This window comes from Podarcis erhardii (genome assembly GCF_964252035.2).
Source record: "Podarcis erhardii genome assembly, chromosome: Z".
NCBI lineage: Eukaryota > Metazoa > Chordata > Lepidosauria > Squamata > Lacertidae > Podarcis > Podarcis erhardii.
Window position 1 is genome coordinate 42,045,187 of NC_138504.1, and position 14,343 is coordinate 42,059,529.

At 44.8% G+C, this 14,343-nt stretch overlaps 2 protein-coding genes across 15 annotated transcripts in view; one reads left to right on the plus strand and one right to left on the minus strand.

Moving 5' to 3' along the window:
* The window catches only part of SLC31A2 (solute carrier family 31 member 2), an 833,895-nt gene that overhangs the window by 96,020 nt on the left and 723,532 nt on the right, over positions 1–14,343 (minus strand). The window lies entirely within an intron of this gene.
* Positions 1–14,343, plus strand: part of EHMT1 (euchromatic histone lysine methyltransferase 1) — a 143,311-nt gene that overhangs the window by 68,789 nt on the left and 60,179 nt on the right. For all 13 annotated transcript variants that reach the window (XM_081847448.1, XM_081847452.1, XM_081847457.1 and 10 more), the window contains 3 exons: positions 4,253–4,340; positions 6,563–7,104; positions 13,631–13,784. In XM_081847448.1, the coding sequence (XP_081703574.1) occupies positions 4,253–4,340; positions 6,563–7,104; positions 13,631–13,784 (784 nt within the window). The remainder of the gene's footprint in view (positions 1–4,252; positions 4,341–6,562; positions 7,105–13,630; positions 13,785–14,343) is intronic.

Here is a 14,343-nt window from a genome sequence, read left to right on the forward strand (position 1 = left end):
AGATACACAGTGTGCATGCACACGAAAGCTCATACCAAGAACTGACTTAGTTGGTCTTTAAGGTGCTACTGGAAGGAATTTGTTTTATGGAGTGCCCTGGTTTTTCTTTTTTGTGGCTTGCACTTTGTTCGCAGCCATGAAAAACACCTCTTAACAGATGAAACATTGGATTAGTTTCTAGGATTCTGGGTCTCCCTTGAAAGGGAGCTGCTTCAGTATATGCTGCACACCTGATTCATGTTGGCTAACCCTCGGATGCTACGCCTGTTCAGTGCGTCCCAGACTGACACTGGGACTGGCAAAAGGGGGGCCTCTTGGAAGGCAAATCCATGGAGGACAAGGCTAGCAGTGACTACTGGAGACATTGACTGTGTTCTTCTTCCGCTGTCAGAGGTGTTTTGCCTCTGAGTGTCAGTTACTGGGAGTCGCAAGTGAGAAGAGAGTGCTGTTGTGCTGAGGTCCTGCTTGCAGGCTTCCTATTGGCACATCTGGTGAGAGGGAAGAGCAAAATGCTCACTGACTGTAGCAGGAAGGATCTGGGGGGCAAAAGGACACATACCTTCTTGTCTGCAAGAATTCATTTAACACAGTACACTTGCTTCTGAGCACAGCCAAGTAGTTTACAGTCATAACTCGGGTTACAGACACTTCAGGTTGCGTTTTTTCGGGTTGCGGACAGCCCAAACCCGGAAGTACCAGAACGGGTTACTTCCGGGTTTCGGCAGTCGTGCATGTGCAGTAGCGCTAAATCGCGCTTTGCACATGCACAGAAGCACCGGATCACAACATGTGCAGACGCGCCACTGTGGGTTGCGGACGCTGCGGGTTGCGAACATGCATCCCACACAGATCATGTTCGCAACCCGAGTGTCCACTGTACTCTATCAGGAGCATAAGAAGCTGTCTTTTGCCAGGTGGAACCATTGGCCCACCTACCTCAGACCTTGCCCAGCCCTACTTGTGGCTGCCGGGGATTGAACCCGGACCTTTCTGCAGGCAAAGCAGATGCTCCAGAACTGAGCTGTGGGCCTTTCCAGGAACCTATGAACCAGCGTTATACAGAGTCACACCATTTGTCAGTCTTAGCCCAGTATTGTCAACTCGGACTGGCAGCAGCTCTTTGGGCTCTTGAGTGGAGACAGGTTCATTTCCCACATTTTGTTACTTCATCCTATTATTTTTTTTATTATTATTTTTTGTATAAACACAAAAAAAACCCCTGGTGATGCCAGGGATGGAACTTGGGTTTTTCTGCAGGCAAAGCGTATAATATTCTCCACCACTGGGTTATAGCCATTCCCCCAGATCTCTGGGAGATAGGGAGGATTACTTATATTATTTCTTCGTAAGGTACCTTTGCCATAAGATCCCAAGGTGGTTTGCTGCAATAGAATACAGTCGATGCTCGGGTTGCGAACGTGATCCGTGCAGGATGCACATTTGCAGCCCAGAGTGGCATGTCTGCGCATGCGCAAAGCGTGATATAGTGCTTCTGCGCATGCGCAACTGCCGAAACCCGGAAGTAACCCGTTCCGGTAGTTCCAGGTTTCGGTGGTCCGTAACCTGAAAAGACGCAACTTGAAGCATCTGTAACCCGAGGTATGACTGTATACAATTATAAAAGCAAATGAAACCATTGCAGTTATAAAACACACAAATGGAATGGAACAATACATATTCAAGCAGAAGAGAGGGTTCTGCAAAACAAAACGTTTTAGCTTTTGAATTTAGTTAATAGTTGTATTTTGTTTTTCCAGTGACAATCTTCAGCTCAAAGCAGCTCACAATAATAGCAGTGACATTAAAATTAGCCAGCATTACAATAGCCACAACCACGTTATAAACACAATAGGATATAAATAAGGCAGAAAGTGAATGAAGTAAACAGTGCAGTCCAATACAAACTCAATAAAAGAAATGGCTGCTGAGCACCAGCCTTGTGCCAGGCGACATACTGGCTTTTGCTGCACTGAACGCAGAAGCAGCGCATGTCCAGGCAGCAAAAACCTTTCATAGTTGTTCGTCTAGACTTCTTTTTCACCTTTGAAGAAAGGAATCAGTTGCTTCTGTGTTGTTTTTGGAGGAGTGGAGCAACAAGAGGAACCAGATTGTCTTCCTGTCCATCAAAAATGATAAAGGGCATGGAGCAGTTCACCTCGGCTGCAGTGCCGAGGAAAGGCTTAGCTTAGAGGAAAGGCAAGTCAGAAGTGACATGGTAGAAGTTTATGAAACTTTTCAAGGCATGGAGAAAGTAGATAGAAAAAAGCTTTTGCCTCTCTCTCAAAACACTGGAACTAGCGGACATCCAATGAAGTTGGACGTTGGAAGGTTTAGGACAGACAAAAGAAAATACTTTTTTTTACACCGCACGTGGAACCCTCTCTCACAGGAGGCAGTGATGGCCACTAACTTGGGTTGCACAGATTAATGGAGAATAAGGTGGATCAGCGACTGCTAGCCATGATGGAGGCTGTGTTCTGCCTCTGTGGTTGGAGGTAGGGATGCTTCTGAATGCTAGTTGCTAGAAAGCACAGGAAAGGGCAGGTGGACCCTTGTGCTCAGGTCCTACTTTAAGGGTTCACACAGGCATTTGGTTGGCATCTTTGAGAATGTGATGCTCTACTAGATGTGCCATCGACTGATTGAGCATGGCTCTTCTTAACATTAATTACTTGGGGGTTTGGAGTTGGATGCGTTATCTAACTTTTTTAGATTGGCAGGGTTTGTTTCAAACACTTAACTCTGCTGCACTATAGGACTTAAGTGATTATTTTTACTGTTAGCTTAGTCTTGCTTTTTTTGGAAATATTTTTTGTCGTCGTCGTCATCCTCACCCCCTCCGGATACTTCATTTCATTTTTATGTTCCTGTATTCGGCCTATTACTGCCTGTATTCCTAAGTTACATAGACTGGAGAAAAAGTTGTATGGAAATGTGAAGCTGCTTTATTTGTTTATTTCTGGGTTAGATAATTGGTCTTCATAGCCCAAAACTATCTTTCTCTGAGTGGGAGCAGCTTTTTGAAGAGCTGAGACTTCTTAGCAGAGACTCTTCTTACATCAGTGGTGGGAAACCTCAGACCTAGATACCAAATGTGGCTCTCTAGGACCCTGCCTCGCCCTTGGGAGCCTCCTCAGACCAGTCTTTCTGAACCTTGGGTCCCCATATTTTATTGGACTACAACTCCCATCACCCCTAGCTAGCAGGACCAGTGGTCAGGGATGATGGGTGTTGTAGTCCAACAACATACAGGGACCCAAGGTTCTGAAAGGCCGCCTTAGGCACTCCCCTCAGCCACATATCCTCCTTGAGTCTTTTTGCCTGGCTGGCAAGCATCTTGCTTTCCTGACTAGAGGATAGACATATAAGGAACACCAGGTTAGGGTGAGAGTTCTGGCTTGAATTAGACCCATCTAGTGAAGGTTATATGGGAATGTCAGAGACTGCCGTAAACCCTCATATAACTAGTGGTCTGCAGGTGAGTTTCTCCTGCAAGTTCCAAAGATCTCAGAAGCCCCACTCTGCAGTAACTCAGAGCAGAGCTTTTGAAGTGGCTGCCCCCATTGTGTAGATTAGCATTCCTATTGAGATACCCGCTATCTTCACTTTCCAAAAACAGTTTGCTTCTTGTTTCCCCAGCTGGATAAATGGATCTTGGCCACATGTACCTAGTTTATATTGGTTTTGTTTTGTTTTAAATGTGTCGGCTGCCTTTTTGTACTTTTAACTATTTGTTTGTTTTGCTGCTTTTATTGTGTATCACCTTCAGACAATTTTATAGAAGGCAATTGATAAATTAATGGTGATGATAACAGTAATAATAATTTGAATCGAAGTTATTCTACTCCAGACTCAGCTCTCTTAATCCAGCAGTGGGAAACCACCAACTCACTTTCTTAATTAGTCCCACCAAGCCTCTCCATGGGGCCAAGCCATGTTTATATATGATGTCAGGGTTGATGGGAGTTGTGGGTCTTGCACAGCTGGCATTTGTCAGTGTCAACAATCATCTGATTATTGTTGCTTCTATCCATTCTCCAATGATCATCTGGTCAGGATATAACCACTACACTTCCTTGCAACTTTCTGGCAGTTTCTTGTTGCAGTTACTTGGGAGTACATTTTTTTTTTTTGGCCTATGGGACTCAGCTCTGGTTTGGGGAAGAAAGCATGCCCTACTCAGCAGTGTCTCTTGCTAATTTATAAGCATATAAGAATCTGAATTTCCTCTCCTCCCTTCTATTCCTTTTAGCAAGCTCTAATGAGTAAAGGAGAAGCCAGAAGAGAGATTTGTATGAAGACAGAGCTGCTGAAAGATATCACCAACAGCAAGGAAGAAGGTAAGCAATGCATTCTGCTTGAGGCTGACCTTATGGGCATCCTTTTCAGGCCAGAACACTTGCACTTCTGGGCCCTCTTGTAAACCTTAGGGTGCCTGGTGTTTAAGGGAGGAAAACCTTGCATTAAAGCAAGAATGCAGGCAAACAACCATGGTATTTGACCGGGTGAATTCGTTATCGGCATATATTCAGGCAGTGTGCAGAAGACACCCCAAATAAATGTAACAGAATCCTATGCGGGTCAACCCAGAAGCAAGTCCTATTGAGTTCAGTGATGCTTATTCCCAAGCAAGTAGAATTGCGATCTAGGTCTTGGAGCTATGCAATGGGTTCAAAACACACATTTTATTTCCTTTCTGAATCTCATTGGTAAAAAAAATATGTTTTGGATCTGCACTGGTCAAGTCCCTAAGAGAGGACAAAGTGAATGTAGATCTTAGATTTTTAATTGTAGCAAAAATTCCTTTAGCAGGCGTGTTCAACCTCTGTGTCTTACAATGCTCCCCGTCAAGGGAGAACCATTTAAAAAATGAATATAAACCACCACAGGTATACACACAACTTGAAATGTTTATAGTGTTATTTAACAGCTGCAATACTCTTGCAGTTCAGTGACACAGATATCTATCAGAGTTCCTCAATGAAATGTGAATTTGAAGAAACCACCAGAATGTTTGTTTTCTGTTGAGAATGTCCACCTTGTTTGTCTACGTACAGTTGCATACTATCTTAAATTTGAGGCAGCATGTGTGGAATTAGCTCATTTTATATCCTCATGACCCTGTTGTGGGAGGGTAGACTTGCCTGAGATTGATCTTGAGGGACAATTTGAGAAATGTCCTTTCTTATAAGCATAGGAACTCCCATGCTGTAAGGTGGACCAAGAGTGTTGGCTTTGAATTTGGGAGATTTTGGCTGAGCTAGTTTGTGGTCATCTGCAGAAATAGTGTCTGTAGAAAAGGTGTGAAATTGTTGAGAATATTTGTGCTCATCCTTGTACTTCATTGATCCTCCCCCCACAAATATACACACAATGAAGATCAAGATAGTTATGAGCAGCACCTGGTGATAAAACAGGCTAACAAGGCCCTGGAGTACGGGCCATAATTTTCATAATACTGCACTGGTTTTTGATGAAAATGAGGATTCTAGTGCAGAAGGTGTGTGTGTGTGTGTGTGTGTGTGTGTGTGTATACGTATACCTAAACACACCTGTATACCTGTATACCTAGACACACACACACACACACACACAGAGAGAGAGAGAGAGGGGGGGGGCAAAGAGAGTATTCTAGAAGGGCATTCATTGCAGTAGAAAAGTAATACTATGGTTATAAAATAATGAGTTACTTTATGAACTTTGCTTTGTAGAACAAATAAAATAAAGCAAGTTGATCAAAACCATATCTGCAAATACTCTATACAATAAGTAATCCATATTCTGGAAAGCCATTATTTAATAAAAAATATCTTCAGTGGGTGCCTAGACAAGTTCCCCCCTATATTGGTATAGTTATCAAAGGAGCCAACTAGTTTGTGGGTTAAAAGAATAAGCAATAATACAATCATTTCAATAAACTTTTAAATACAATAGCACTGCCTTTACAAATTCTAAGAATAATAAATTCTTCAGATGTATATCTGAATTGATGCATAAATGACTGGGGCACACTTTGGAGAGGTGTATATTTAAAATATTTCCAATATAGATCCAGACTGGAATATAAATATCACTTATAAAAGGCTGGGTGAAAGAGGAAGGTCTTTGGTAGGCACTGATAAGATGACAGAGACAGCGCCTGTCTGACATGAAATGGAAGGGAGTTCCAAAGAGCAGGAGCTCTCTCTTCCAGTATGCTGTTGAAAACCAGTACCTGGGAGTCATAAGTGGGGAAATACTTTTGCACCAGGTGCTGCTTTCAGGCTTCCCAGAGTCATCTTACTTTGAGAATTGGATGGTGGACTAGATGTGCTTTTGGCCTCAAATAGCCAAGGTTTCCTTATGCTTGGAAGAACATAGGAAGTTGCTGTATACTGAGCCAGACCAGTGGTCCACCTAGCTCAGTATTTTATACACTGGCCGAGGGGATTGTACCTGGAGTTGCTGGGGTTTGAATCTGAAACTTTATATGCGTAGAAAGCAGGTGCTCTGCCACTGAGCTGTGGCCCGTATGTTCCTTTCAGCCTTCACTCCATCTATCCCCCTCTTTTTCTGCCTCCAGGATTTAATGCTATGGCAGCAGATGAAAATGCCATAGAGAAGCAAATTGAAGAGCCAAAGATGGCCCCTGGAGGTGAAACCAATGGCTCCTATGAAAGCAAGGAAGCCAAGAGCCACACAAATGCAGCTAAGAACCCTCAGGACAGTGTAAAAGTGAGCCAAGGGGACTCCACTGCGAAGCTGAGCAGAGTAGCAGAGAATGGCATTTCTGAGAGAGACAGTGACACTGGGAAGCAGAACCACATAAAAGCAAACGATTTCATGCATACTTCGGTCACGGGGAGCAATGGCTACATTTTACCGAAGCAGATGGCTCATGGGCCGCCCAAACGGACTTCTAGTGGGGCTTTTGCCACGAAGACACTTCCCGCAGGAGGAGGCAAAGCAAAGGCAATGAGCACCTTCTCCCAGGCACAGGCTGCTCTGCCAGCTAAGTCTGGGGAGGGTGGGAATGAAATGGAGGCTAAGAAATCAGCAGCGGCGCCTGCCAGCGTTAAGATCCACAGAGCTCGAAAGACGATGCCCAAGCCCTCCTCTAGCCTGGTAAAGTATACATAAAGTATCTGCTAATAAATTGTGGGGCGAGGTGTGTGTGGGTGTGTAGAGGTTGGGTGTGTGTGAGTGTGGGCCAGTGTAAGCTTGAGGCTGTTGTGCAGCATTTATTCTCTCCCCAGGTGTCTGTCAAACTTGAATGTCTCTGTAGAATTCTGGGGGTTCCCAGATCCTGAGAAGAATGACTTCTGGGGCAAACTCAGTCTAGAGTTACTTTATCTGTAACTTTGATTTAGAAAAAGATTTTGTGATCTTCTAGGACAAGAGTTGCCAATGTGGTGCCAGTGAACACAACAGCAGCCTTCCGGTCCTGCCCTGGTTCCCATTCTCTGAACACACACATACACTGTCCCCTTGGTCATGACGAGGTGAGGCGGTTACTTCTTTTCTCGCTTGAAAAGTGCATAGAGCTGAAGGAGGAAGTTGGAAGAGGGGCACTCTTTCCCACTTCCTCTTCAAACTCTATGTGCTTTTCCGGGCTCAGGTTAATGGGTCCAGCTTTCATTCTGCCTATTGTTTGAGGAGCGGCTGCTGATTCAGGGTCAGTGAGAGAGACTTGATCAGAAGAGTAATATCTGTAGTACTCCCTCAAAAAATCCAAAGGTGCCCACAGATGTTGCAAAGGTTGAGAACCCCTGTTGTAGGAGCACCGCGACCAGCAAGTGTCCTTTGAAGTGGGTTTTTTTTTTTGCATTCACCCATTCATTTCCTTCATTAAATTGTATAGCTGGAACATTCTGTGCTCATCCTGTAACAAGAGCAGTTGATATATCTCTCCCTCCTGCTTCGGAAGGGGATGATACCTGTGTTTCTCTCATCGCTTGCAGACAGTGCACAAGGAACTGGCTTGATGGTTTCATGCCTTTAAGATCTGCCCTGGTGTAATTGTATCTCTATTTTTATTTTTTATATACAAATATCTATCTATCTATCTCTAGAAGATCATGTGGCTGAGCTTTATACAGCCAGGCACCCAAGACATTGATCGATAAACATTTACACAACTTACACATGTGTGATTCTTGCATGAAGCTCAGGTCTTCTTTAAGCTTGCCAGTAGATTCTTGGTTCTTGGATTTATTGGCTCATCAACAATCCTTCCACATTTTCCAGAGCAGCTGCCCTGGGGCAGGCTGTAGATATCTGGCATTGTGTTCAGGGAGGCTTTGCTCAGAGTGCATGAACAGCTCTATAATTCTTCCACCTGGCATTGATTTTTAAAGGCTCCTGCACTTGTGTGTTGTTAACAGGGACCTAGGATTGTGGTAGTGGTGGTTCACCTTTCAGAAATGTGTTTCCAACAGCCTATTCTCACCTGATGCCTGGCAAGTGTATTTAAGGTGCAGGAAGGAATTGCTTGAAGTTGTATAGTCAGAGCACGTCAAAGTGCAAGTAGATAAATAGGTACCGCTCCAGCGGGAAGGTAAATGGTGTTTCCGTGTGCTGCTCTGGTTCGCCAGAAGCAGGTTATATTTGCTGGCCACATGAACCGGAAGCTGTATGCCGGCTCCCTCGGCCAATAAAGCGAGATGAGCGCCGCAACCCCAGAGTCGGCCACGACTGGACCTAATGGTCAGGGGTCCCTTTACCTTTACCTTTACCTCATGTTATGTTTGTTTCAGGTTGCATGTTTTTCAGGTTGCGTCCTGCGGCGACCCGGAAGTACCAGAAAGGGTTATTTCCGGGTTTCGCTGCTCATGCGTGCACTGACGTGCAAAATGATGTCACGCGCATACGCAGAAGCGGCGAATTGTGATCCGTGCGTGCACAGACGTGGGTTGCGTTCTTTTCAGGTTGCGAACGGGCTTCCGGAATGGATCCCATTCGCAACCACAGGTACCACTGTATATATAAGTCATTCAGGTAAAAGGCTGCTGAAGATGCCTTGATTCTTCCAGCAAATCATGAGGGTAAGCAGAGAAACTCACCATCATTGAGCCAAGGTTTAGAATGGAGAAAGGCTATGTATTGTAGATGTTCATGCAGAGGTAGGGAACCTCAGGGCTGGAGGCCAAATGCGCCCCTTGAAGCCTCTCTTTCTGGCCCTTGGAACTCTCCCCAGGCCACTGATCCTCACTGATACTACTCGCACCTCCAGTGTTTTTGTTTATCTGGAATGTCTCCTTGAACTCTCATCGTGTCTCCTGCTTGCCTGGATGGAGGGTAGAGAGGGATGTGTGTAGAAACTAGTTTACTGTACGGAAGAACAAATTTACATTTCTTGCCCTGCCCACCACTGGCATGTAGACCTCTTAGCTGAAAAAGGGAACTCCAGGATGGAATGCGGTACTTGGACAGCTGCCAAAATCTCCCCACTGCCTTGTTAGCTGAAAATAGTGGCAGCTAGGGATTTGTGATTTTTCTCTTCCCTGGAACAGTTATGGACAGCCCCCCCCTCCAATTTATGCACATTCAATAAGCGCATGACCATGTATATGTGAATCTCACTGAACCTGGAAGTCACCTGGAAACGTCATAAACACATCACTGAAACATCATTTGGTGCATAGCTTCTTATATATCTGAGTTTCTGGGTATACCCCCTTCATCAGCACCTTGTGAGTCTGCAGCCTGTTTGAGTTACATGTCTCTGCATTGACCTGTGTAGAAAGCCTGTTGGTTTTCATAAGAATCACCCATTCAGGGTTTTTTTAGGCTGCCTTTGGAAGCAAAGGCACTGTCAAAATGTTCGTTTGCTTCAGATTAGACCTACTGAAATAAATGTGCTTTCAGAAGTAACTGCCCCAGCTATGGATCTTATAGAAGAACAGGGATAATGTGCTTTCTGCAGTGAAAGCTTCTGTTTGGCCACTGTCATCACTGAAGGTTAACGCTGAACCTGAGAAGAGTGTCACTTTTATATTTTCAGCCACAGATTTCTGATGGTAAACCTGACTGCAACCCTGGAGAGCCACTGACAGTCAGTGTTGACCGGCAGTTAGATGATTTGATTTGCTATTAAACACTTTATTATCTTTCTAGAATGAACTGTACTGCTTCAGTTTTGCAGGTGCGGATCAGATTTTTAAAGTTCTCACTATGTTAAAAACACATCTCCAGTAGGTAGAAATAAACAGAGCAAGGGATTTATCTGATTATCAAGAAGTTTTCTGGTTCTTCATCCTGCGGGTTTAATAATTAAAAATAGAAATAATAGGAGGGAATTATTGTTTTTAATAATATTGAAAATAACAACAGCAACAAAAACAACAACAACGATGATGATGATGATGATGATGATGATAATAATAATAATAAACCAATATATATGTATATATGTGGAGAATAAAGAAAAAGAAAAAAGCGGGTAGAGGGAAGGGTGTGTGTTTGTATATAAAAATAATATATATCTGAATGAAATCGAACTGTAGGGTCCATTCGATGTCATAAATCAAAAGTTAAAGAAAATTTAAAACAGAGAATTATAAGGTCAAATTAATGTTAAAGATCAAAGGAAAATAATAAAAAATAGACATAAAATTCAAACCCAAGGATGGTCCAAACTGCAGAAGCAACAACAGCAGGCTTGTGGGGCTCAGCCATGTGTGAGAGAGTTTGGGGGTGGTGGCAATATTGGGGAGTGGGGTTGGGTTAGACTTCTCCCCTCTGCCCTCACATGGGAGGGCTCTGCCCCACGGTCCGGGGGGGCCCCTGATCCCCCACAAGCAGCTGGCATGAAGCGGGAAAAGGAGGGAAGGCCTCTCCAGCCCCCTCTAAATGTTGCTCAGAGGCTGCAGCTGTGTGGGGGCCTCCTTTCAACGCTGCCCTATTCCCCAACGCTTGCCCCCGGTCGTGAAGGCCGCTGAGATCCTGCTCGCGAGTAGTGCCCGGGAGCGCTGCTTGCCTGCCAGTGTAGAAGCAGGCCCTTGCCAGGCAGCTGCTCTGTCTCAATGGCCTGGCAAGCTGGTCTTGCCGTACCTGGAGGTGGGCTGAGGGCACCCCACAAGCCTGTCTCCTGCTGCCTACCTCCCAGTTGGGTGAAGGTGGCAGTGCCCGGCAGAATAATAATAATAATATTTTTTTATTTATATCCCGCCCTCCCCAGCCGAAGCCGGGCTCAGAGTGGCTAACAACAATAAAAGTAACACAGCATTCTAAAATCAATTCATTTTAAAATCAGTTCAAAATCAAAATAATGGCAACCATTGGGCTAGAGTTCTGTGAGGATTACCAAAGGAGGGGGTCAGACTGTGCCTTGGCCAAAGGCCTGGTGAACAGCTCTGTCTTGCAGGCCCTGCGGAAAGATGTCAAGTCCCGCAGGGCCCTAGTGTCTTGTGACAGAGCGTTCCACCAGATCGGGGCCACAGCCGAAAAAGCCCTGGCTCTGGTTGAGGCCAGCCTAACCTCTCTGTGGCCTGGGACCTCCAAGATGTTTTTGTTTGAAGACCGTAAGGTCCTCCTCCTTGGGACATACCAGGAGAGGCGGTCCCGTAGGTATGAGGGTCCTAGGCCGTATAGGGCTTTAAAGGTTAAAACCAGCACCTTAAACCTGATCCTGTACTCCACCGGGTGCAACAGCAGCAGAAAACTTCAGTTGCACAACAACACCAGAGTTCTATAAGATGCCCAGGAGTTGTATTCCACTTTAGTTCTACTCAGAGTAGACCCACTGAAATTAACAGACTGCCCACTGACCTGCCCTCATGGAATTCCACACACTCTGTCCGCATGCATTTAGGGTTCTCCTGTGGCAACCAGGCTACCCCTTGTATCCCATGGGTTATTTCCAGTACTAAGAATAGGACCCATTTAAATGGACGGACATGACTAACTTAGGTGCATTAATTTCAGTTAGTGTACTCTGAAGTTGGATGCAACCCAAAGCATCTGGTTGGCAACTCTTAGAACCCAGTGTTGGACTCGATGGACTGCATTGGTCCAGCAGACTCCTCTTCTGTTCTTAAGATTGCTTAAATAGTGCGTTCATCTCCCAGAAGCCATTAACTATAGTTTTCTGGCTTGGACGTAATAGGAAACTGTTCTTAGCTGAAGGCTTCCTATTACGTTTACTTTCATATGCAAAGGGTAGGGGAGCAGAGCAACTCTGTTCAAGACCATTAGTTCCGTTCATATCTTATTAACCTGAAATATGAGCATCCAAACATAGCCCCTGCCTGCCATGTTCAGAGGCTGGCATTGCCCATTCTCTCTTCTTGAAGCCTTAACACAGGAGTGGCCAACATAGTGCATGCCACATGTTGCTGGGCTGCAGTTTCCACCATCCCTTTGTCATTGGCCTTGTTGGCTGGGGGCTGATGGAACTACAGTGGCACCTCTGGATATGAACTTAATTCATTCCAGAGGTCCGTTCTTATCCTGAAACTGTTCTTAACATGAGGCGCTATTAGCGAAAGTGTGCCTGCCGCTGCGTGCACGCAATTTCCGCTCACATCCCAGGGCAAAGCTCACAACCGGGAACAACTGCTTGCGGGTTAGCGCAGCTCGTAACCTGACGCATGCGCAACCAGAAGCGATCGTGTCCAGAGGTACCACTGTAGTTTCCAGCAACATTTGGGAGAGTACCACATTGGCTGCTCCTGTCTTACCACATTCTGCTCCAGTGCAAGCCACGAGTAGCTGCTTGATCCATCAGTCCAGAGGCCCATCCATTCCAGCATCCTGTTCTTAACAGTGGCCAACCACACACCCTGACGGAACGATCACAAGCAGGACTTGCATTCTCTTGTGCTGGCAGTGGAAATTCTGCCTGATCACCTGTGCCCTGTGCCCTTCAATATCAAAACACAGTGCAGGGTCATAACCTCTATTCATATGGTGCAGTAAGAAATGTTTGTCCCAGTATTCACTGCCTCGGACTATTTTCTAATGGAGGGGTGTTTTAAGTAAAATGAGTCTGAAGTGTGTCTGTTCCTAGCCCAGTACATGTGTGTTCCATTAAGCAGATGTTCTGAGTACCTAAACCTCTGCCAATAGAACCATCAACAGGCACTTTTCATTATTGATGGCTGCTTTAGATGAGTGCCTCTTAACTGCCTCCTGTAATTTCACTTTGATCCTTCATGCATTTTTTTTATTTTTAAAAAAATGAAAACGAAAAGAAAGAAGGGCACCTTATGTGGCTGAAAGAAAGGTTGTGGGCTTTAGGTGTCTTTACTCATCGGCTGTGCTCAAGTTCTTTGCTTTGGACGGGGGGATTCCATCTCTCTTTGTGCAAGAGAAAGGTTTGGGAGCCAGGTTTACATATTTACAAGAATATGTGCCTTTTTAATGAGGATTAAACTTTCTTTCTTTCTTTCTTTCTTTCTTTCTTTCTTTCTTTCTTTCTTTCTTTCTCTCTCTCTCTCTCTCTCTCTCTCTTTCTTTCTTTCTTTCTCTTTCTTTCTTTCTTTCTTTCTTTCTTTCTTTCTTTCTATCTCTCTCTCTCTCTCTTTCTTTCCTTCCTTCCTTCCTTCCTTCCTTCCTTCCTTCCTTCCTTCCTTTTTAAAGTAATGTTTTCTTAAGCTAGTTGATGTTCACCAGAAAAATATAAAGGGTTCTTTTTGATTTCTGTTCCCAGCACACAAGTAGAGACCCCAAAGAAACACCCAAGGAAGATGGAAGAAGGGAACTTTTGGAATTTGGGAAGCCCGTCTCTTTGCCCCCTGTTCCTGGCCTTCATTCATCTCTACCTCAGAACCAGAGCTATGTGGCAGCATCAAAATCACAGACAGGTAAAGAATTAACAGTGCATACCCCCCACTTTCTATTTTATTTTGTGGGGAGGCAAAAGCTCAAGTTGGGGGTCTGCTGGCCTTTTCTGTAACCCAGGTTTCCCAAATTGTGGTCTGCAGACTGCCAATCGCCCATGAGCTTCACCAGGTGGTCCAGAGGGTGTCCATAAAAATAAAATTAAAAATCATACCACATCTAGCACAGAGCATTATATTTGCTAAAACGGGGGGGGGGGGGGAATGTAAGTGGTCTGTCAAGACCTTCAGCAATTTTCAAGTGGGGTGGGGTAGGGTGTGGGTGGGGGAACCACTGTTGTGGCCACTTCCGCTACCGCCATCTGCCCCCTTTGATTGGATTATGAGCCCTTGCAATTTAAGGAGAAAATTGCTGGAACATTGTGGAGGTGGAGCTGAAGTTCCATGCACCTAAAGCTTAAATGAGGGACAAATTTGGCTTAACACACCAATAAACAGAAGGTCAGGGGTTTGTCTGCTGTTGTTTTTTAAATGTAACAGTGTTTGTGTCTTGTGTATTTTCAAATGAACCATAGCATGCAAG